Source organism: Phalaenopsis equestris, unplaced genomic scaffold (assembly GCF_001263595.1).
Source record: "Phalaenopsis equestris unplaced genomic scaffold, ASM126359v1 Scaffold234371, whole genome shotgun sequence".
NCBI classification, from domain to species: domain Eukaryota; kingdom Viridiplantae; phylum Streptophyta; class Magnoliopsida; order Asparagales; family Orchidaceae; genus Phalaenopsis; species Phalaenopsis equestris.
This window is the reverse complement of record NW_018252289.1, coordinates 1,594-24,132: the sequence shown is the minus strand read 5'-3', so window position 1 is coordinate 24,132 and position 22,539 is coordinate 1,594. Positions and strand designations below refer to the sequence as shown.

Below are 22,539 nucleotides of genomic sequence, written 5' to 3'. Positions count from 1 at the left end.
TGAGACTAAAGAGTTTAACGACATCTTAGCTCTATCCCATAAAGAGACAGGGAAGAGTTACAGTCCATATCATTGTTGCGTTTATCGTGTGCAGTCCATATCATTGTTGTGTTTATCATGATTCAAACAACATAAGACAATACAAAAGAAAAATTAGGTAAAATATCCGTTGGGACCTAAACTTTAAGCAAGGAAGTAGATCCTCAAAGGAGAGCTCTCAACCCTCCATATGTTGTCTCCAACCACCTCCCAATGTCTAACACCTCTCTAAGAAGCCCTAACATCTTCATTTATAGTCCAAATCTCGAATCTAGCCAAAAAATTCTATCCAAAAACATTTATCTCTCTCTCGGTGTGGTAACGCCGCATTCTGGTGTGGTCATGCCAGACACCAAGCTTGGGCAGCATGGTCATGCTCGATCTTGGCATGGTTGTGCCAACCCTTTGAAGAGGTGGCATGGTCACGCCTGATTTAGACATGTTCATGTCGCTAAGATTAATAGCATAGCATGGTCATGCCATTTTTGGTTGCTTTTTCCTTAATTTTTCTTGCTCCAAAATGTACGTATGATCTCCTGTAAAATGCACAACATTAAAAGAAACATTTCATAAGTGTAAATCCTTGACAAATAAGACAAAACAACTAGTAAAATATAGGGATAAAAGTAGTCAAAAGAACATAAAATTGACTCATGTCAACTAATATCTTAAGAATGACATGCACCTTTACGACATGCACATTAAAAAAGTAAAGTAACAAATGGTAAAGGTAATGTGACATGGATGTAAGAAAATGAAAGGATTTCCATTACCAAAGCTTTGTACATAAGCTTTCTTTACATAACTATTAAGTTCGATTGACAAAAGTAGAATAAAAAAAGATTTCTATTAACTAAATTTTGTACACAAATTTTATTGACATAAATGTTACGTTTGAGTTTGACCGATTAGAATCTCTTGACTTATGAATAGGGCTGTAAACGAGCCGAGCTTGAGCGAGCTTAGTCTTGGCTCGTTTTCGGCTCATTCGAAATAGCTTGTATTCGAAATCGGCTATTGAAATCGGCTCGTGAACAGTGTGTTCGTGTTCGGCTCGAAATTGGCTCGAAAATTAAATTGAAAAAAATAGATGTAAAGTGTGGGATTTGAACCTGAACCAAATGTATAAAAAAAAAACACTAACCACATTACCGTACGAAATGTTATGATTTAAACTTAGATATAAATATGTATAATATATTATTATATAAATAATATATGTAATATATTATTATATAAATAATTATATATTTTTTTAATTTCGAGCTAAAACGAGCCAAACATGAACGAATAAAGAGTTGTTCATGTTCGGCTCTTTTATATTTCGAGCTTTAAAAACTTGTTCATGTTCAACTCGTTTACTTAGCGAACGAGCCGAACATGAGCTGTTTACGAACAACGAGCTTTTTTGACAGCCCTATCGGTGAAAACTAAACAAAAATTTTTCTATGTATAGAAACAAAAGAAAAGAAGAAGCTTAATGAATGATCGAGCAACCATTGTTGCAACCTCCTTCGCCCACTCTCTCGAATTCCTCACTATAATCTATCAAATTAAAAAGGATGGAAAATAGGTACTCCAGATCGGCCTATTTTGAGTCTACCAAGCCTTCCCTCACAAACTTCAGCCTTTTCTCCATCTGGGTGGTTTTTTTCTTAACCTCCCTCCTTTGGGCAATCACTTCGAACACTAGTTTTTTGGAGATCACTTTCTTATTCTCTATTCAGAAAATAGCCTTTGCTTGGCAATGGGCAGCCAACCATGCCATCAAATGGAAGCGATCACTTGTCTAACCGAAGTTCGCTCCTCCCAAGCTCTTCACCAGTTGCTCAAAAGAGTCAGGCCGGATGACCTCTGCTAAGATACGAGGGGTAATCTTCCATCATAAGATATCTATATACCATCCTTCTTGGTGTTCACCAAGGAAAAATGCCCAGAGGAACTTGACCAAATGTTAAGCTCACACCATGAAAGGAACAAACCTAAAGAGAGTCCTTTTTTTTGTCAATTGAATACGTGATGACTAGCTTGCCTCACCTCTTAACGACGTGTAAAGAAGAAATCAAGTGTTCCGGTTTCTTCACCATCACCAGATGGGGGCATCCCCTATTCTTCCTCCTATAAGAAACTTGGAGTCCTCGTAGAGTCCTCCTGACGAGTTTCGGAAGTTTTGGTACCTGGCGAAAAAGCACCCAGTCAACCACGACTCTCCAAAAGATGAGAAAATATCTAAAGAAATGTGGAACATAAAAAAGAAACAGATTGCATACATTTCATTCCAGCCCTGATAGGAACCATCGATTGCTGCAGAAAAGGAGAAGCGGTCGAATGTGGATAGGAAGAGCTCGGCTTCTACCCAGTCACCTTAGCAGCAGCCTCCACCCTTCACTTTGCCTCCTAGGCATTAAAGGCTTCACTTATTCAGAACGTTGGCATTTAGATATTGATGCAGTGACAACTCCTGGCCCTTGATCATGTGCCCATACTCTGTCATGGAATCTGGTAATGTCTTCACATATTTTGGTGAGCATGCGACAGGTTGGATGCCGACACCCCATCTTTCTTGGCAAGAGATGACTAGAAAATTTCATTTCCAATCTTGATTTTGTTCTCCAGTCGTACAAGGCAAAATTAGGGTCCCACTAGAACATGAAATAACCATCTTGACCTTACTTACAATTAAAAAAAGTAAGAGAAAATATTGATCGATCATAGAACATACTGTCGTGGAGGAAAATCATGGACGTCACAATGACAACAATAAAATTCGGCATCACTTGTGTGGGGATGACATATTAGCAGTTAAGAATCATCCATAGTTCTCGATAAAAAAGCAATCACAACCTACATTTGAATTGGTCCTTATAAAAAAACTAGATCTCTATCATAACTATGGGTCACTTAGTCATTACTTTCGATCGCTCTCAGCACCATCCTTTTCTCATATACACAAGATCCATGAAGATTCTCCACCTTGTGCTTTGATAGGATGGATGTTTCCTCAGACGAGACGGAGCCTGCTCGTGGGAGTATGTAAGTGTCATAGGAAGTGAAGAAAGACAGAACGGATAAGAGAGGATCTCAAGAAAGTAATCACACATGAATTTCACAAACTCGACGTTATTTATAGTTTGTGAGCAAAAGTTTAACTACTCAGAGAAGATGAAGAGACTTGTCATCTCAAAATCGTAGAAAGGGAGTCAAAATGGACACATAAATTGAGACAAAAATATATTAAAATTTTAATTTATTGAATAAAAAATATTTACATTCTCAATTTGGTAAGTACTCAAGAAAGTATTTCATGAAATTATCGGTGACGGCTTTAGCCGAGATAAACCCTCACTCAAGAAGCCACTTGTACATAAGTTCTCCCTCTAATTTAAACCTATCTATTCTACTTGTTTTAGTTTGAGCCCAAACAACTGAAGATGCCTCTCAAACATCTAGAAGTTCCACCCAAAGTATTGCGACTTATTCGCAAAGGATGGCCTCTCTAGCAAGCATGGCCACCACCTCCTCCTCTAGATTTTCGAAGTAATGAATCTAATCGGCTCATATTTGCATCTCCTTAGCTTGGGGAACCTGACCGCTTGGAGAATAGAATTTTCTATCTCAGTAACCCACATCCCTTCAAGCAAGGGAATCTTAGCTCTGTGACTGCATCCACATGGACTTCTCCTAGAATTCTCGACTAGCTGCCTTCAGACTTGGCCTGACGCAAAGTGGCCTCAGTAGAACCTTAGTTCACAATAGCCATGGCAACGATATCTCAACCATCACCACTGAAGGAGAGACGATCCACCACTTTGGTGATTGGATCATCTTCATTATATATATATATATATATTATGGTTAAAATAAAGTAAATTCATCAAAAAAGCTTCATCCTCACCAAAAATTTGTTCCCACTCTAAATCAGTAACAGATAATCCTTCCTCATCTATTGGCCTCCCTTCAACTGGCAGAAGAAGGCCAACTTCACCCTGCATGCCAGACGATGTTTCATCCTGCATGTCAGGCAATGCCGAGGCATCAAAAGCCTCTCACACAGCTCTTTAAGCAGTTTGCTCCACTCTCAGTGTTGGAGTACGAACCAAAGCCAACAAACTGACCAGTTGTTCTTATGGAAGGCTACTGCCTTCCAATTTAGGAGACCCTTTCCAGCGATTGATATCCAAAATATTATACTGTTTTAAATACATATTTTATGCTTATTTTTGGTGATATTGCACTTTAAAGAAGGGTATTTTCATATTTTTGTTGCAAGTATATCATTTTTAGGCATTTGGAGAAAAAATGGAAAAAAGGATAAAATTTTGAGTCAAAATAATGAATTTTGGGATTCTGGCGCATGATGCGTCATAATCCAGAGAACTGACGCATGATATAGTAGGGATGATTTTTTGTGGATTAAGGCAGTTCAAAACGAATTTTGTGCAAATTTTCAAAGGGACACTTGTTCTACACACCTATTGGAGTAATTCAATGCATCTAGACATTTTGGAAGGTTCTTTTATGAAGGGATATGTCTCTTGGATCAAATGACATATCTTTTGAATTCAAAAGAGTTGACCTTTGGAGGGAATTTTGAATTCCTTTTGAAAGGAGGCAACCTAAAAAAAAAAGAGGAAGACTTTAAGGTTCTTAAGGGGGACGAAAAGGAGATAAAGTGGGGGTGGCGTGAAAGGCAAAGAGAAGAAAAGAGGAGATTTTCTTCTAGGGTTGTAAGAGGAGAGGGAAGGTGAGAGATTTTTTCTTCACTAGACTTCTAAGAGAGAATTAAGTGTGCTTGTAAGGAGAGAAAGACTTGGAGAGAACTGATAGGGATTTGCTCGGGAAAAGGATGTGCTCGGGAAAAATTGTGAGATAAGTTATGTATTTTATTTATTTTATTTTTTAAACCTGCTTTTATATATGAAATTCGTGTTTTGTCGTATACTTCTCATGAATTTTGAGTAATGTTTTTTATCCTTCTCCCTACTTTGAGATACGATTTTGTGAAAAATTAATTTTGTTTCTGAAATTCGTGTTTTGTCGTATACTTCTCATGAATTTTGAGTAATGTTTTTTATCCTTCTCCCTACTTTGAGATACGATTTTGTGAAAAATTAATTTTGTTTCCTATGATTTTAAATGTTAATAATTTGTGATGATTTAAACTCCAATCTTCATTTACTTTACAATCTCGCCAATTTAAATGTTAAAACATGTTGAGAAATATATGTTATAAAAAGGTCTATGATCTCTACAACAGGGGGAGAATCACATTTGATTTCATGGGAGAGTATGTCATCCATGAAATTGAGTACAAATAAATAGAGAAATATAATTTGTTGGATGCAGAATTGGAGATTTTAAGGTGATAGATTAAAATCTCCAACTTGGTCTAGTTGATTGGAAACTAATGCAAGATTGTTAACTCTCAGGGGGAAAGGAGTAGGGGGAGCTCTGGAGTGGCAGCCGGTATCTTCCCATCCTAACCACAGAATTAGGGACAAAACTCTAAATTAATTAATGTTATTTATAGCACTCGGAAGAGGATAAAGAATAAGATTTCTCCTATTTGGCACAAAACAGTTTTTATATATATTTTCAAATGATTTTAATCTCTTCACAATCTATATACTCATTGTAAAGGTGAATGATGTTTTCTTAAATTTGAATCTTTCATCAACAAAAACTTTGTTTAGTTTTCGTATATTTACTTTTGAAAGTTTAGTTTTTAGATGGTTAACTTTATTTATCAACTGCATTTTATATAACACTCACTTTAGTAGTTCATATTCAAACTTCACACTTTACTTTTACTTTTTTTTGTATTTTTAATTTATAAAATAATTTTAAGAATTTACATATAGGATTTTCCAACTTCCCTGTGGGATCGATATCTAGGACTCCATTAGAGCTCTTTACTACTTGAGCGAAAAGTATATTTGCGTCGATTTCAAAGGGGATTTGACAGTTTAAAAAGAGTTTTAAAGATAAACTATTTTCTTAAAGGATGTTTTTATTGGGATTATATTGTATACTTATTGCTATATCTGTTGTGTGTATTCCATAATATTGAAAAATATTTGCAAAATTTACACACTAAATCTGCCCGCATCAGCGTCTCTCCCCTATATGGGCACCCACTTGGGGGCGATGTTCCTCCACTCTCACCTTCGCACTGGGGAACCCAAAGGGCGAGTCCGAGGATCATACCTGATCCTCCAAGTCGGAACTCGGTCGTTTCTTCACCACCTCCTTCTGCCTCCTCTTCCCCTTAAGTCGGGAGCCAGTCCCTCGCTTCAGACCTTCAAAAACCATATGATAAAATGTTTTGTCGAACTTCTCAGCCTTAGGTAGCAATCCCTTAACTATTATGATGGTTGGAATTCAGACAAATTGGGCAAGAAAGTAGAAGAAAGATGGGAAGAAATGCACCCCTCCATATTTATAGAAATCGCAGGCAAGAAATTCAAGGGGAAATCATTAATATTGTTCACTCTTTTTTGCATTAATTCTGTTATTTTTTATCGTAAAATATTTATAATGAAGCAAGAGAATTAGATGAACTAAGTATGTACACAAAAATTAAGCCATCACGAATCTTAATCTAACATGTCAAAGGAGGCATGATCAAAATGGACTATCCAAGAGTGAAGTACAAAATGCGTGAGCCAGAAATATCCATCAACTCCGTTTCATAGTAATAGTATCCAAAATTGATTTACAGACCAAAGAAACCACTCAGCCAGCAAGGCTGACCAAGCGAAGGTTCTGCTGACCGAAAAATAATTCTAGTCGACCGGTTACCCGAACCCCTCAGAGCCTGTCAAGTGGGCTTCGCCGATTCAAGGATTATCGACTGAAGGCGTCAGATCGGTGTGAAAAGATAAGCCGAAGACTTATTTAGTTATTTATCTACCTGTTTATCTAAATCTTTATTTATTTACTTTTGAGTTAATTATTTTATAGCGCCTCTACTAAAATATGGGCAAGCAGATAATTATAATTCTTGTACCTCTTTATATAAAAAAAATAGAAGGGTCATTTCTACAAATAAAATAAAAAAATAATTGACAAAAATGATAGAAGTTTCAACCAACTGCGGTGCACTTGCACACAGTTTCTCTCTCTTTCATTTTCGCAAATTATATTCCGTTCAGATTTACATGGCAATCTCTGATTTACAATATATACAACACAAAGTAAATAACAGGGAAAAAAAAAACTGGAGACCTGCTCAGATACAATAGTGCAGCACCAAACACGCAACGCGTCTTGCTGTGGTTCACAGGTGGCCGTAACAAGAATAGTCCATCGGCCCGTCAAAATTCGAACTATGGCCGTTCTCGTCCCAGCTTATTCTCCTCCACATTCCGCCCTCAGATCCCACAACTGCTCCACTCGTTTTCCTGCTGCCAATTTCTTCTCTACCAGCGTCAAGGTTGGAGCTTTCCACATGAATCAACTCCTTTTGTTCTCTCCTCTTACCACCCCAATTCTCTACTTCAACTCCTGTAACAGATGGCTGGAACAAGCGCAACTGCAGGGGAAACCGAGTATGATAAGCCGAACAAGATCTTTGTTGCCGGGTCCACTGGAAAGACCGGGAAGAGGATCGTCGAGCAGCTTCTCTCCAAGAGTTTTGGTGTTATAGCGGGGGCGCGCGATCTGGAGAAAGCCAGAAGCAGCCTTCCCCAACACCCTAATCTACAAATCGTTTGTAACATTGTTTTTGCTTTGGACTTTGATTACTAGCATTTGATGATTCCTTTTTCTCTTACCAACATTATAATCTTGGGAAGGTGAGGGCTGATGTAACCGAGGGTTCGGAAAAGTTAGCGGAAGCGATTCGGGATGCGGAGGCTGTGGTTTGCGCCACGGGTTTTCAACCTTCATTGAATGTCTTCGCGCCTTGGAAGGTTGTGGTTAAATCAAACTCTATTTCTTATTGCATTCAGTCTATAGATGCAGAGTATGGTTATTTTTTGTCTATGATTCTCTCTTCATACTTCTACTGAAGGGTGAGGTTCAATTAGCTAATTTTGTCAAAAAATGATCAAACTCAGATCTCAAGTAATGTGACTGCTGCTGTAATACCAATAAGAGGGGAAGGTGAAATGGGTATTGGAAGAGGGATCTGAGAGCCAAGAGGTGAATAAGAAAATACACAAAGAAATAGGGAATAAAGGAACATTAAGCGTGAGCATCGTGAAATAATTCTTGATTTGAAATAAAGGATATATTCTTGGGGTATCCCTTGTATGATGGAAATAGTACCATAATGGCAGTGAACTCTGTTAAGTCAATCTTATGGCGCGATTTTAATTACTCGATCAATTTTAGTTTGACCCTCGACATCTTCGTCATAATTGAGCATTCTTCTGGTTTATTTTTTTCAAAGCTTTTGAAGCTTGCCATGTATTTTTTAATTTATTGCTTGCTTTGTTGAAGCTATTGATGAAAATATTGTGCATGCTTAAATGAATCATAACATAATTTAAAATTGGTGAAAAGTGACTCAGTGTAGTACTTATTAATATACTAGGATTGATGATTTGTGTTACAAGAATATAAGGTTGATGTGAATATTTATGCTAATGAAATCTATTGTGTGAATCAATGAGATGAGTTGACAAGCATGTAATCTTGATGTTCATATAATTAAATTGCTAATACTGATGATGATAAATTCTTCATTATATATTTTGTACTCTTCAATAGCATAATTCACCACAATATCATTTGTTGTGGCCTAAGAAAAACAACATCTAATTGAGATGATGATAAATTTTGATCAATAGATGATAAATTTTGATCAAAAAGTATGAAATTTTCAATTGTTATGCTAGAAGTAATTATTTTTGATGAATGATCAACAAATTTGTGGGAAAATAGAAATTTTGATTTTAGAGTTCATAACATAAACATGTCAATGTTGATGTGATGGTGGAGGTTAACATAAGGGGCACCGATGATGAGGTAGGACTGGTGGTATCCATCATTGAAAGGATCAGGCACAAATTAGAGAGGTGGTCAGTGTTGTGTGAGATGACATTGAAAGGTGAATGGGCAAACGATGTACATTTGGATCATGGAAAAGGGTGTTTGGTGTAGATCTAAGGGAAGCGACGATTTTCCTGAGTTGGCTAGAACACGAGGGTAAAGTACTGGCTTTGTTCTATGCCACTGGGCAGGTGTATGAGGCTTGTAGGTGGCATTGAAGGTGTGTGTTAGGATAGGCACATTGGGTGACAAGTGTGTTTGTTACGTGTCAAGACTAGGCTTACATATGAGTGGATGCAATGGCAGAGTCACTCCATGGGCAACTATAAGACATGGGAATCGACAATCAAGCATACATAAATTGACACTGAATATGTGAGTAGGGGTGGTTGAAGAGGGGTGTGGATGCCTATGCACTATCAATGGTGTACTATTAGAATTTGGTGGTTCATGAAAGGATGCCAAGGCCTAGGTGTCACGATTGTAGCTAGGAGGGCTGAGGGTGTCTATGGAATGAACTATGGTCAACACCAGGCTTGGTCTTCAATGTTGTTTGTGAGGGGAAAACTCGCTAATAAATTTAGGGAGATGTAGGTAATCAGGGTAGAATGCAACCAATTATTATGCAGGATATAGTTAATGATGAAGGCAATTGTAATGAAGATGAGGAATAGTCTGCAAATGGACATGGGTGTGTGATATGGTGACATTTTTTGGGGCTGGGTTTTGTAGTTGGAGCATAAGATTTGTAATTGGTAGTTAGTGGCTAAGAAAAATGGAGAAGTCAGTGTGATTAGTAACATCATGATGAGCAAGATTACATAGTAGGAGATCGATGAGATAAATATGCAAGTTAAAAAAAGAAATTGTAATACAACTAAATGTAATTGGGAAGGGAAAATAGGTATTGATAGAGGGTGCAAGGGGAGGGGGGAGAAGAATAAGAAATTGAGGAATCGAGAATAAAGGAAGAATACAATACTACATTTATCTTATCAATAATGTTGTCAAACAATACCTACCAAAATCCTTTTTGTAAACTTAAGGCTCCTAATACATGCAAAAAATACTCTAGACTAATGTAGTATGGTTTCATGTGGAAGCATAATTAAAATATATGGAAATTAAGTGAATATATGCTTGTAAACTATTATGAAAATGAATTTTAACAACTATATTATCTTGCATCTTTCACAAATTGCTATATTCTAATGAATAGTTATTGTTTTGAATTTACTGTACTAAAACACTTAAACTCATATGTGGAAGCATCAACCATAATGAGTTGGATGCACCACTAAACAAATAAAAAATATATCAATAATACAAAGTATAAAAGGACCTAGATTTATGTGATTCTGCTTTGACTATGCTTATGCCAATGGGAGAGGATAAAAGATTTGATTCACAATTATAAAGTCATAATGATGAAGTGATGCTTTAGCCTTAAAGTGCTTTTGGAAGAAGATACCAAGAAATACTAGAATACTCATTAACAAGAAACCAAATAACCATATCACCTTCACCAAAGATGCATGTCACTTTTAACGTCATGAAAGGAAGAGATAACAAACTTGCCATGATGTTATTTTTTGGAAGAAAAGAGTGTAATCTTAGTTTAATTTGAAAATATAATTTCTTACTATATAGAATTTTATCGGGTTTTATAGGCTTTAGATTATGAAAAATTTTTACTATAAGAATATTAAATTGAACCTAAAAATACTTGAAGAGTTAAAATTTAATAAAATTACATAATTATAGCTTTCATCATTTGTTGCTTTAATTTTCATCTTTTTATATTTAGTATCTTCAATGAGAATTGACATCAAGATCATACAACATTATCAAATACAAATGAAATTAACTCTGCTTAAAATCTTCAAGGAGTAGTTGCCTTAAAATCACTCTAAATCGTCAAGAAGATGCTATCTCATCTTTTTCCCACTTCATGCCTGCTCTAGTTTGCTCCAAATGTCAAGTGTACCCATAACACGATAGGCCCAAGCAGTGGTTAAATTCTCTTGTAATGGTGCTAAATTTTGATGCAAGGTGATGATAAATTATCTCAGTATTTCAGGCAATGCTGACTCTAGCTAGTGTTGCTCATAAATGCTGAACTTTTTTAGCCACCACATATTTTTCATTCTGAGAAATCTTAATCAAGAGAGTTTCATTCACATAGACATTCCAACAATCTATACCCATGAGTTATATCTTTTAAAGTCCTTGCGAAACCCTGGCTAAGAGGTTATATCATATAAGACTCCAAGGTTGGCTTTACCTTATTAGAATAATAGGCTTTTTAAATGCACTCTAAAGAAGAAAGCATGCCATTCAATGAACTTTCTTAAATGCATGTGTACTATATGACATAATTCTCAAGACTGTATGACCTTCACATGCATCTTGTGGTGGGATTCGTGTCCACACATCTTCATGTGATCGAAGTCTATTATATGAATGCATCTCTATTTGTGAATTTTGAGGTAGCTAATCTCTACTTAGATTTTCAGCAAAGTACTTTTTTATCACATATCTAATGATATACAGTCATTGCTAGGTGAGAGAAAAACATTAGATTTGAGGATACTAGCAACTTAAAAAATTGGGGTGGGAAGAAAGGTGATAAAAAACTTAGAGACAGGAGGCTAGAAATAAAATACGTTTCATTTGTCATGTGTTAGTATTGAGAGTATTCATAGAATTAAAATAGTAATAAGAACCCATTAACCATCTATTAATTACCTATTACCTATTAACTTAGTTTGAACACGCAGTGCGTTTCTTAATGAACTCCCGTCATAAGGTTGCACCTAAGTTGCAGATTTTATGTTGAGACATTTTTTTAATAAATCCCGCAAGAAATTTTATTGCTCCAAACAAAATTTACATGAAGATAAACAAAAGTTCCACTACACCCTACCACACTACAACACACGCAAAGAAAAAAGAAATTTAGGAACCTAAGGGAACAGTACAACTCACACAACAAAAAACAATCACTTATTAATATGAATGAAAGGATGATCCAAACAATCACCATGAAACAGCTGAGACAACTCCCCCGGATACTTATTGGAAACATTAAACTTTTGGGACTCCAATCCATTCTTAGCAGCCTAATTTGCGCTTTGGTTACCCTCATGATGAATAAAGAATCACTAAACCTGTATAACACTTTGACAAGCGTAAATTTTCTTCATATGATTAATTAGAAACCAAGGATACTCCTAACGTGAATTGCAATTATTCCAAAGTATCGAAGAATCCATCTCAATCATAACCTTATTCCAACCGCAACAAATAGCTAAATTCAGAGCAGTTAAAACCGCCTCTGCTTCTGGAATTAGAGGATTAGCCGCAAAAGTAGGAGCAAAAAACCGCAATAAACTGGTACCACTAGAATTCCTACAAACACTCATATTCCCAGCTAACCCACTGTCAGCCAAAGTCCTCTTGCAGCTACCATCGGTCTTAAATTTAACAAAACTTTTATTCGGTTTATTCCAAACTATAAGATTAACCTGCATGTTTACCTTATCGGCAAACAACACTTTAAACAATTGAAACAGATTCAACAGCTTCTTATTAATTGGATACTTAAATTTACCAAACTTCAGCATTTTACCAATATAACATCAAATATAATTAAAACAAAAATGTTCATAAATCCTCTTAACTGTATGATTGACATCATTTCTAGCAGTCCAAAGAAACCAAAGAATAATAATCGGGATAGAAGCATAAAACAGACCACCCTTCTCCAAAAGTTAATCGGATCATGAATATATAATATTGAATTTTAATTCAACTTTATATTCGAAAGAGAAAGAACCATATTCTAGACACCCTTAGCAAACGAGCAGTTGCAAAACATGTGTTCGATGTCCTCTTCCCGAGCTTTACAAAGAGAGCATCTAGAAGACAATTTAATCCCTTTCAACTTCAAAATCTTATCAATAGGAATAATCCTATGAAGAAGCCTCCAAAAGAAAAAATATTGTGAAGGTTTCACAAAAGAATTCCAAACCCAATGTAAGTCCAAACTTCTAGAGTGCTGAAAAGAATTGGCAAAGGTGTAAGAGATAGATTTCCCCATAATATTTTTCACTTTAATTTGATCCCTACCATTATTAGTAAGAATCTTAGAGATAGTAAGAGCATCTGCTTTATTCAGCAAAACATTCAAATTGGAAAGATACCAAGTATGATTATACCATATGCCATAAAATTTCATGTTAATCTCAAAAGGACCCTCATAGGTATCAGCCAAAGGGCCATCACCCAACCAATTATCATATCAAAAGCTACAAGAAGCAGTACCAATATCCCAACAAATAAAATTCTCTGCATGTTTAGAAACCATTAACATCTCCTTCCAAATATAAGAATTAGCAGGATTATTAGAAATAGCCAAAGGATGAACATTATTGCAATATTTCTTCCTCATCATACGAGCCCAAAGAAATAAACCATTCCTTAAATTCACCCAAAGCTTCATAAAACTGATTTTCATTGAATTTGATAATGATCTAAAACTTATATCACCATATTTGGTAGGTTTACACATTTTAGACCACCTCATCCAATGAATTTTATGATCCTTAAGCCCAAAGAAATCTATTAAAAATATTTTCTAACTTCATGCAAAGATTAGTAGGCATTTTTATTAAAAATAAAGTATCGAGAGAAGTAGAAGTGAGCACATTTTTTAATAAGGTAACTTTGCCACCAAATGATAGTAACAGATTATCCCATGCAAGCAACCTCTTATTGACTTTATCAATAATATTGTCAAAAAGATGCTTCTTCCTCCTTCCTTTGCCAATATTAAAGCCCAAATAATTAATAGGAAGATTCCCATTATTACATATAGTAAAATCTTGAATCCAATTCTTCTTATTAGCCACAATCCATTTAGAATAATAGAAATGACACTTATGAGTATTAAACAATAAACCAAAAGCAGCTTGAAAATGCTCCAAACCTTTTCAAAGCCTTTTAATAGAACCTTTGTGGGCATTAGTGAAAGTAATAAGATCATTAGTATGAGCAAGATGAGAGATACCAAAATTCCCTTTATCAACAAAATACATGCTAGGATGGCTATAGAAGAGCATATTAAGATGCCTAGAAAGGTAATCAAATACCAAACTGAAAATATAAGGGAAAAGAGGATCACCTTGCTTATTCCTTTTATATGATTGGAAAAAACCACATTTCTTACAATCAACTAAAATGGAATATTAATTATTCTCCCAAATCCTCTTGATAAGATTGCAAGAAGCCTGATTAAAACTCCTGGCTTTAAAAACATCCAAGATAAACTCCCATCTAAGAGTATCATAAGCTTTTTGAATGTCCATCTTAAGAACAATGTTACCTCCTTTGCCCTTCTTGTCCAAATCAAGAACTAACTTTTGAACAATAAGGGCATTTTCACCAATATATCTGCCTCTAATAAAAACAGATTGCTGTTCAGAAACTAACTTATTAAGAAAAGATTGAAGATGACTCACCACAATTTTAGAAACCACCTTAGAAATGACAGTATTGAGACTAATAGGTCTAAGAGCATCCCAAGGTAAACTATCTTTAGTTTTGGGAATAAGAACTAAGTTAAAAGTTTTGAAATACTTAGGTAGATCAATTCCCTTAAAAACATCTTGAACAACACTGATAACATCCTTGTTAATCACATCCCAGCAAACCTTATAGAAAATAGCAGTAAAACCATCAGGATCAGCTGATTTATTACTGTCCATACTATCCAAAGCTTGTTTTATCTCTACCTCATCAGGAATAGAATAAAGATCAATATTACCAATATAAGCATAATCATCAAAAAAAAGGTTAGCATTAATCACATTCAGAGCACTATTATCACTTTTGAAAAGTTTAGAATAATCCATACCATCAGCCCCAATGAAATCCTGATCATAAATTAAACCACTATTATTCTGTTTGATTTTAATGATAGTGTTAGTCTTTCTAGAAGGAGAGGTTAATTTATTTTTTTTACCTTTCCAAACCCCACAGCTATGAATTAATACAGTCTCGGGGTTAACATACTTAAGTTCACGAATGGCTTTGATATTTTTTTTCTTGGCTTTGATCCTTTCTTTTTCCAATCAGTTTTAATCTGATTTAGTTTAGAAACTAGTTCAGCCTTCTTACTAATACAATTATCCATGGCAATGTTATCATCAAACGAAGCATTCTTTCTATTACTATTATTTAAAGAAATACCTTTAACAACCAAATGAGGAATCATTCCCTCATTCACATTCCTTATGTGAATCATGACAACATTGTTTACAGAATCTCCCAAAGATTCTTTCATATTAAAACCCTCATGTTCCGAACTTTTTTCAGCCTCCATAGAAAAAGATGTTTCTACAATATTAGAAACTTTAAACTGAGTTTCCCCATTAACAGAAACAGGATAAGCCGAATCAACTACCTTACCATTTAGATTATCAAGCGAATGAAAATCATTACTACCATGAGCTAAAAGAATGCCAGGCTCAGCATAAACCATGTTAGAAACATTAGTATTATGATTATCAAGAATAGGAAAAGCATTGGAATTAACCAACTGAATATCAGGTTTCTTAAGTGTAGACTGTAAAGCCTTATTAATTATTTGTTTCTTCCTATTAACTTTAGGAGATCTAGCAGGTTTATCTTTCTTTAATTTTGGGTGAGATGTAATAAGTAGCCTGTAAATGTCCAAGCATTTTGCATTTAGTATAGTAGTGTTGAACAAATCCCTTCTCTACATTCTGCCAGTAGCCATTATTAGCATTCACTATCCACATTGTATAATGAGAAGTAAAAGCAACTTCATGTTCAACCAAAACTCTAGCCGCCGAAGGCCTCAAGCAATTCAAATTAGCAATATCAACTTTCAAAGAATTCCCAAAAATAGAACTCAATGAGTATAAGACTTTCGATTTGAAGAGTTGTAATTTAACCTAGGAAACCTTACCCAAACCGACACGATATGAGGTTCTTCTTTAGGATTAAAAGTTGGAGTCCATTTCAAAATCTTCATATAAGATTTTTCAATTAATAGGATCTTTTTAAAGAAGATAGCAGTATAGTCCTCTTCCTTCTCTAGTTTGATTATTAAATTCTACTTACGAACCAATCTCATATCCGCAAAGAACTTTTTAATAACTTCCAATTTTGGATGAGTAAATGCAAATTTACCCACCAAAGTAAACCTAAGAGGTTCCACAAGCATAATAGTTGTATCTTCCTCAAGAAAGAATAAAGCAAGTTTACCGTTTTTTATAGAAGCCTTCTGGAGCAAACCAGTCGAAGAGGAATCAACAAGTTGCTCCTTAAAGCTAGATGGAAAGAGACCAAAAAATGACTCCTTAAAACTTCTTCCAACCACATCACGAAAAGAGAGACCAACCTCCCGAGAGGGAGACGCCATCAGAAACGAAGACGAATCAAAACCCCTACGAAATCACCAGGAGATCAAGAGATCTCTGTAGGACAGAACTAGAAACCCTTCAGCTCCAGGAAACCAATGGGAATGCTTTGTTGCCCATAAACTAGCTTCCTTCTCAAATGCCCTATGGTTATTTTAAAAAAATGAATTTATTATTTTCTTATAACAATAATTTCTGATGTTTCGATCATGACTATGTGTTTGTAAGATATTGAGTTTTGGCATGTCCTTTTTATTTTTATCTCAAGGGATAAAGTTACTTCCTGTTATTAGTTGTTTTGATAACTATTTTCAATGGAGGGAAGAAATTCCTAGTTTTAGTTTATTTTTAAAAGAATTAAGATAAAAAAATGATGTATATGGAGTTTTATTCAATAAGGAATTGGTGAAGACCTAAAGTCACTAACCATTTTGGAATGTTGTTCTAATGCTTGTAAGGTGCAATTATCAAGTGAGGAATTGTAGTTGTCCTTCTCATTTTTTGTTTTGAAATCTGTTTTCCATGCGTGTTTTCATCTTGTCATTTAGCACCTCAGTAAGCTTTATGGAATTAACAAATTTTGTGCCACTTAAAGTCAAGATTACTAAAATATCTAGTGTATCAGATCAGACAATGGGGGTCAATATACCTCAAATGTGTTCTTGCAAGAGTGATATAAAGCGAGGATAGAACACCAGTTTATTGTTCGAGAGATACCACATAGATGATAAATTCAGATAGGTAATAATATGCAATGTAAGATTTGTCAATGTTTTGAGCAAATAGACTGAATGCCTTTTTCCTTTGCTTTCATTCCAATAAATAATAGTCTGTACAATCTCTTTTAGGTGACCTAATAAATATTTTTAATCTAAATAAGAAGAGAATATGCACAATTAAAAGAAACAAATTAGAAGAGAGAAATTTAGAAATAATTTAAACAAGGAAGCTCCTAATTGTAGGAAACTCCTAATTTGGCTTCCTAATTCTGTGATCCTTGATTGATATCCCCCTTCAAATTGATGCTCATTGATCAAGAAACATAATCAAGAAACATAAATTTGCGAACAAGAAACTGATGACGCTGTCGAGAAAGAGTCTTAGTAAATATCAGTCGTTTGAAGATCTGCTCACTTTAGGCCCCTTTGCTATCATCTTCCTTGACACTTGATTCTTTCCCTTGCAGACAAAGAGCAGAAAAGGCAAAGAGAATCATTTGTTGAACCATATTTGGTGTGAGAACAGATTGATTATTGCCGGCAACTATGGATGTTGAACCAGGATTATGAGAGTCGGATACCTTAGCATAAATGACTTGTGGTTTGCGGTTTTGAGGCCGTGTAGGACACTCGTTAATAATATGTCTGTTTTTCTTGCAATAATTACAGAACTTCTTACTACATTGGCAGACAATATGACCAAATTCCTTGCAGTTGTAACATTGTTCTGTTTCTTTCCCTCTGGTCTGAACAGTATATGCAACGTTAACTATTTCTAATGATCCACCAGCTGTACCGATAGCAGCTTGGGTCGCCAATCTTTATTCTTCGTGCAATAATTCACCGAAACATACATTGAAACGAGAAACCAGATCTCTATTTTGCAACCCAGCATAAGCAGTTTCAAATTTAGGCTTGAGTTTCATAAGGAACTGATCGTGGTGACGCACTTCATGAATAGCTTGAAGACAGACTGAGCTCTCCTTCGACACCATAGTATAGATAATGCCAGAATATTCTCTCCATAAATTTAGAAAGTCAGAATAATATTGTTCAATTGAGAGATTACCTTGACTATAATTGCTCATATCAAGTTTTAATTCAAAGCGTCTTGCAGTATTATCTTGATAGTAGACGCTCCTCAAGTATTCCCACATTTCTTTAGCCGTCCCAAATGATCGTAAATTGTTCACCATATGAGCCTCAATAGATCCCAATATCCAAGAAACAATCAGAGCATCATTTGCCTCCCATTGAATAAGTTCTTTCGGCTCTGTATGTGCTGGAGAAGACCCATCAATATGCCCCCAAAGCTCATTTTCTTTCGAAAACATCTTTAGCATTTTGAAGACTTGCAAGAAGTAGTCGGAGGAAAACTCGCTGGAAGCAGTTGAAGGCGGAAGAAGCTATCTAAGATGTCGCAGAACGCAGTCGACGAAGCAGGCAATGAAGTAGCGAAGGAGCAGTCGAAGATGTCGCAGAAGCAGCGAAGGCTAGCGAAGACGACGATGGCGTTTGGATGAAATCGAAGTGGTCGAAGCGGACTAAGTGGATGAAGACGAAGCTAAAGAAGCAATCGAAGACGTCGAAGACGTAGGAAGCAGCCGGCGAAGATGGAATGAGCTCGAAGATGAAGACGAACGATTCCCAAATGCTAGGGAAGACGACAAAAGATTCATACATTGTCAATGTTTTGAGCAAATAGGCTGAATGCCTTTTTTCCTTTGCTTTCATTCCAATAAATAATGGTCTGTACAATCTCTTTTAGGTAACCTAATAAATATTCCTAGTCTAAATAAGGAGAAAATATTACAATTAAAAGAAATAAATAGAAAGAGAGAAATTTGGAAATAATTTAAACAAGGAAGTTTCTAATTATAGAACTCCTAATTCAGCTGTCTGATTTCTGTCATTCTTTATTGATAAGATTAACTCATTTCGATATTATTTACATTTAAAAAATCATTCTCTCAAATATTTTGGACATGATTCCCAATGATAGACCCTCATGCTAGTACTACTGCTGCTATTATGACACATGACATTATAGTAGTCCCTAGTCTAGGGATGAGAATAAGGTTTGATTTCCTCATATGTTTGCCCTTATCATTAAAGCTCGTGTTATTGTTGTGTTTAACCTTATATCAGTAAATAAAAATATATTAATATAGAAATATCTGGGATTCTTGTTCACACCCTTAAATTTGTGTTGAAAGCAAAGCTAACTTTGGTGGTAGAGATTCAGTTGAGATTTGGTTTTATGTAGTTCTTGGCACCATTGTTCTTGGTCTTCTTCTATCTTGTTGATGAAATGTTCAAGGGTGGTCGACTCTCACGAAGAGCGAAAATGGTTGACGGAACTCTTGGTGCACAATATTTGATAATGCTAAAAAAGCTTTCGTTTGAAGGAGAGTCTTGATTGATCTAGTGAACTCTCATTTGATGTAGAGATTATTAAGAAAAAAATTAATATTGAGCTTAGCTAGATATCAAATAGGGCTTAATTTGTTTTTAAAAATATGTTTGTTTAGTGTGTTTTTTATTTATTTTCATTTTTTGTTTCTAAAAATAAATATTATTTTTTTAAAAATACTCGAAACAAATTTTAGGTGTTTTGAGTATTTTTAAAAACAAACATATCATAATCAAATATGTCAAATATGTTTTATTTCAAATTAAAATATTAAAAAAAAAAGGAAGAAAAAATTGAAAATAAAAAATTAAAGTGATCCCAAACAACCTCTAAGCTTATGAGTTAAGAATTTATTTGATTTTTGTCGTATTGTATTAAAAATTGGTTATTCTTTGGGTTGTACTCCTTAACAACCCCTACCTATTAGATTAAACTATTAAGTTAATAGACATCCTTCCATTGATATTGAGCTCAACACTGGCATCTGGCATTTTACCTGCTTACCAAGTGATATCAGAGCCAAATCGTTGTAGGGCGTTTAATCCCAGTTAAGTTGCTAATTTAAAAGTAATCACACCGAATCGTTTGCTTAAGCTTTAGGTTAATAGTTGTCCATTTTTTCTGAAATATTTATGTATGTACCTATGTATGTTTATATATATATATATGAAGATTTAAATACATACCACTCAATTCCTTTGTATTTACATATCTAACACCTAAACTGAAATTTTCTCATATATGCAATCTTACCTATGCATGAAAAGGTGTGTTTCACGCTTAAAAGTCAAAATAATGGTATTTTTGATGTGTTATGAAATATTTGGGTGTTATAAATGTTAAAAATAAAATTTAGGTGTTAGATATGTAAATAGATAGAAATTGGGTGTATGTATGTAAATGCCCCATATATTTATAAACTTTTGCCACTGGTCCTTCACATAGCTTCACTTGTACTGCTTTCATTTCAGAAAACCTTTCTCTTTTCTTTATTTTTTCATAAAAACCTCCTTATAGCTGGAAACTTTTCTGCAGGTTGACAATTATGGGACTGTGAACCTTGTGGAAGCATGCCGGAAGATTGGGGTGAAGAGATTTGTTCTTGTGAGTTCCATTCTAGTCAACGGAGCAGCGATGGGTCAACTGTTCAACCCAGCTTACATCGTATTAAATTTGTTTGGCCTCACCCTGATAGCTAAGCTACAGGCAGAGAAGTACATTAAGAGCTCTGGTATCAATTACACCATTATTAGACCTGGTGGATTAAGAAATGACCCCCCATCTGGAAACATAATTATGGAGCCTGAGGTATTCTGTATCACTCTTTCCTTCGTTTCTTCTGCTTCTTTTTGGGTTGTATAGTTCTGATGTTCATGTTGATGTTCTTCTCAGGATACTCTTTATGAAGGTTCTATATCTAGAGATCAAGTTGCAGAGGTTGCTGTTGAAGCCCTGCAGTGTCCGGAGTCATTCTTCAAAGTTGCCGAAATTGTTTCACGAGTCGAAGCTCCTAAACGGCCATTAAAGGATCTTTTCAGTGGTATCAAGCAAAAATAATTTTTGCTTTCCAATAAAAGCAAAGCAATTGTGGAATTGGGATTCTCTTCTTATTTCTATCATTTATTTCTACTTTCAGATTGTCTTTCTATTATTTATTTATTTAATTTTTTTCTTTTGTACGTGTGAAATGAAGAGGACCCTTGGAGTTATTTCTTGAGCTTAATGAAGATGTAATGTTACAGAATATTGTATTACCTAGCTAGAAGTTCTACTTATATCAATATATAACCTGTTCAACAAATAATTTTTGGTTGGGGCAAGTCAATTTATTTAATCATTTTCTGGGATAATTATAAATTGCATAATTGATTTTTAATTTTTAAGAATGTGTCATAATTAGCATCAAACACCATCATGTTGTTGCCATTACTATCAGAGCTTGAATTCTACATTTCAGATAGTTTACTATTATTTCAAATCTCTACAGCTATTAAAGGTATAACATTTCGTTGCCATATTGTTTATAATCACTACCTTAGTTCTACTCCATTGAAACGTTTGATCATTTAACATCAACATCACTTGTGATAGACTAGGGGAATTCAATCAAATTTTTGCATACATAGTAGTGCATTTAAAAATCATAGCCTCTTAGCCTTTGACAAACTATTTTAGGCTCCTCCAAACACAAAAAAGTTAATTTTGTCTATATCTAGTTCATATTTTCTTCTTCATTGGCTCTTAATTTTGTCTAATATCCACCAAATGTAAATGTAACTGAGTTAGTCTCATTCACATTCAACGTTAAATCTCTACTTAATAGAAATTGCATTAGCAAAAAGTAAATCATGTCAGGATAGATACATAAGTTAATTATAAACAAAAAATAATTGCTAGAACAACTTAACAAGCCTAAGTTAATTTTTCCAAAAATTTTGTAAAAGAAGCTATTATTCTTCGATGCATAATTATCTCGTTAAACCTCTTCTGCTTTTATATGGTATTGGGATTAAGAAATCAAACCAAATAGTAAACAATGGAAGTGTTTGACTATTTTCATTCTTAATTAAACGAAAAGGGACATTAATAAGAAACATTCATTTGTCTGCAAGTGAATGAGAAAAATAAATGATTTTAGCGTGAGTAATAGTCGAGTAATTGTAACGTTCAAGAGTATTATATGTATAATAATGAAATATGATTTATAGGGGATTAGGACAGCAAAATCAAGGCATTATGATCATTTATGTTCATATACAATCGTCTTATGTAGCTTGAAATTCTAGAGCATACTTTTTCATTATTAATGAAGATCTAAGATGCTAGGTGAAAGATTTTCCAAGCAACTATTTAAGTGAACTATTTTTCTGATCTTCTACATCTTGTTCCTTTTCATTGGTAATGGAGATCTAAGATGCTACGT

At 34.7% G+C, this 22,539-nt stretch overlaps 1 protein-coding gene across 1 annotated transcript; it reads left to right on the top strand.

Annotated features, from left to right (window-relative positions):
* Positions 1-7,257: 7,257 nt before the first annotated feature.
* Positions 7,258-21,248, top strand: LOC110038930 (uncharacterized protein At2g34460, chloroplastic). The gene is made up of 5 exons (XM_020743858.1): positions 7,258-7,474; positions 7,555-7,749; positions 7,836-7,952; positions 20,652-20,924; positions 21,009-21,248. The coding sequence occupies exons 1-5, from the start codon at positions 7,370-7,372 to the stop codon at positions 21,171-21,173; spliced, it is 855 nt and encodes a 284-aa protein (XP_020599517.1). The 5' UTR covers positions 7,258-7,369; the 3' UTR covers positions 21,174-21,248.
* Positions 21,249-22,539: the final 1,291 nt, after the last annotated feature.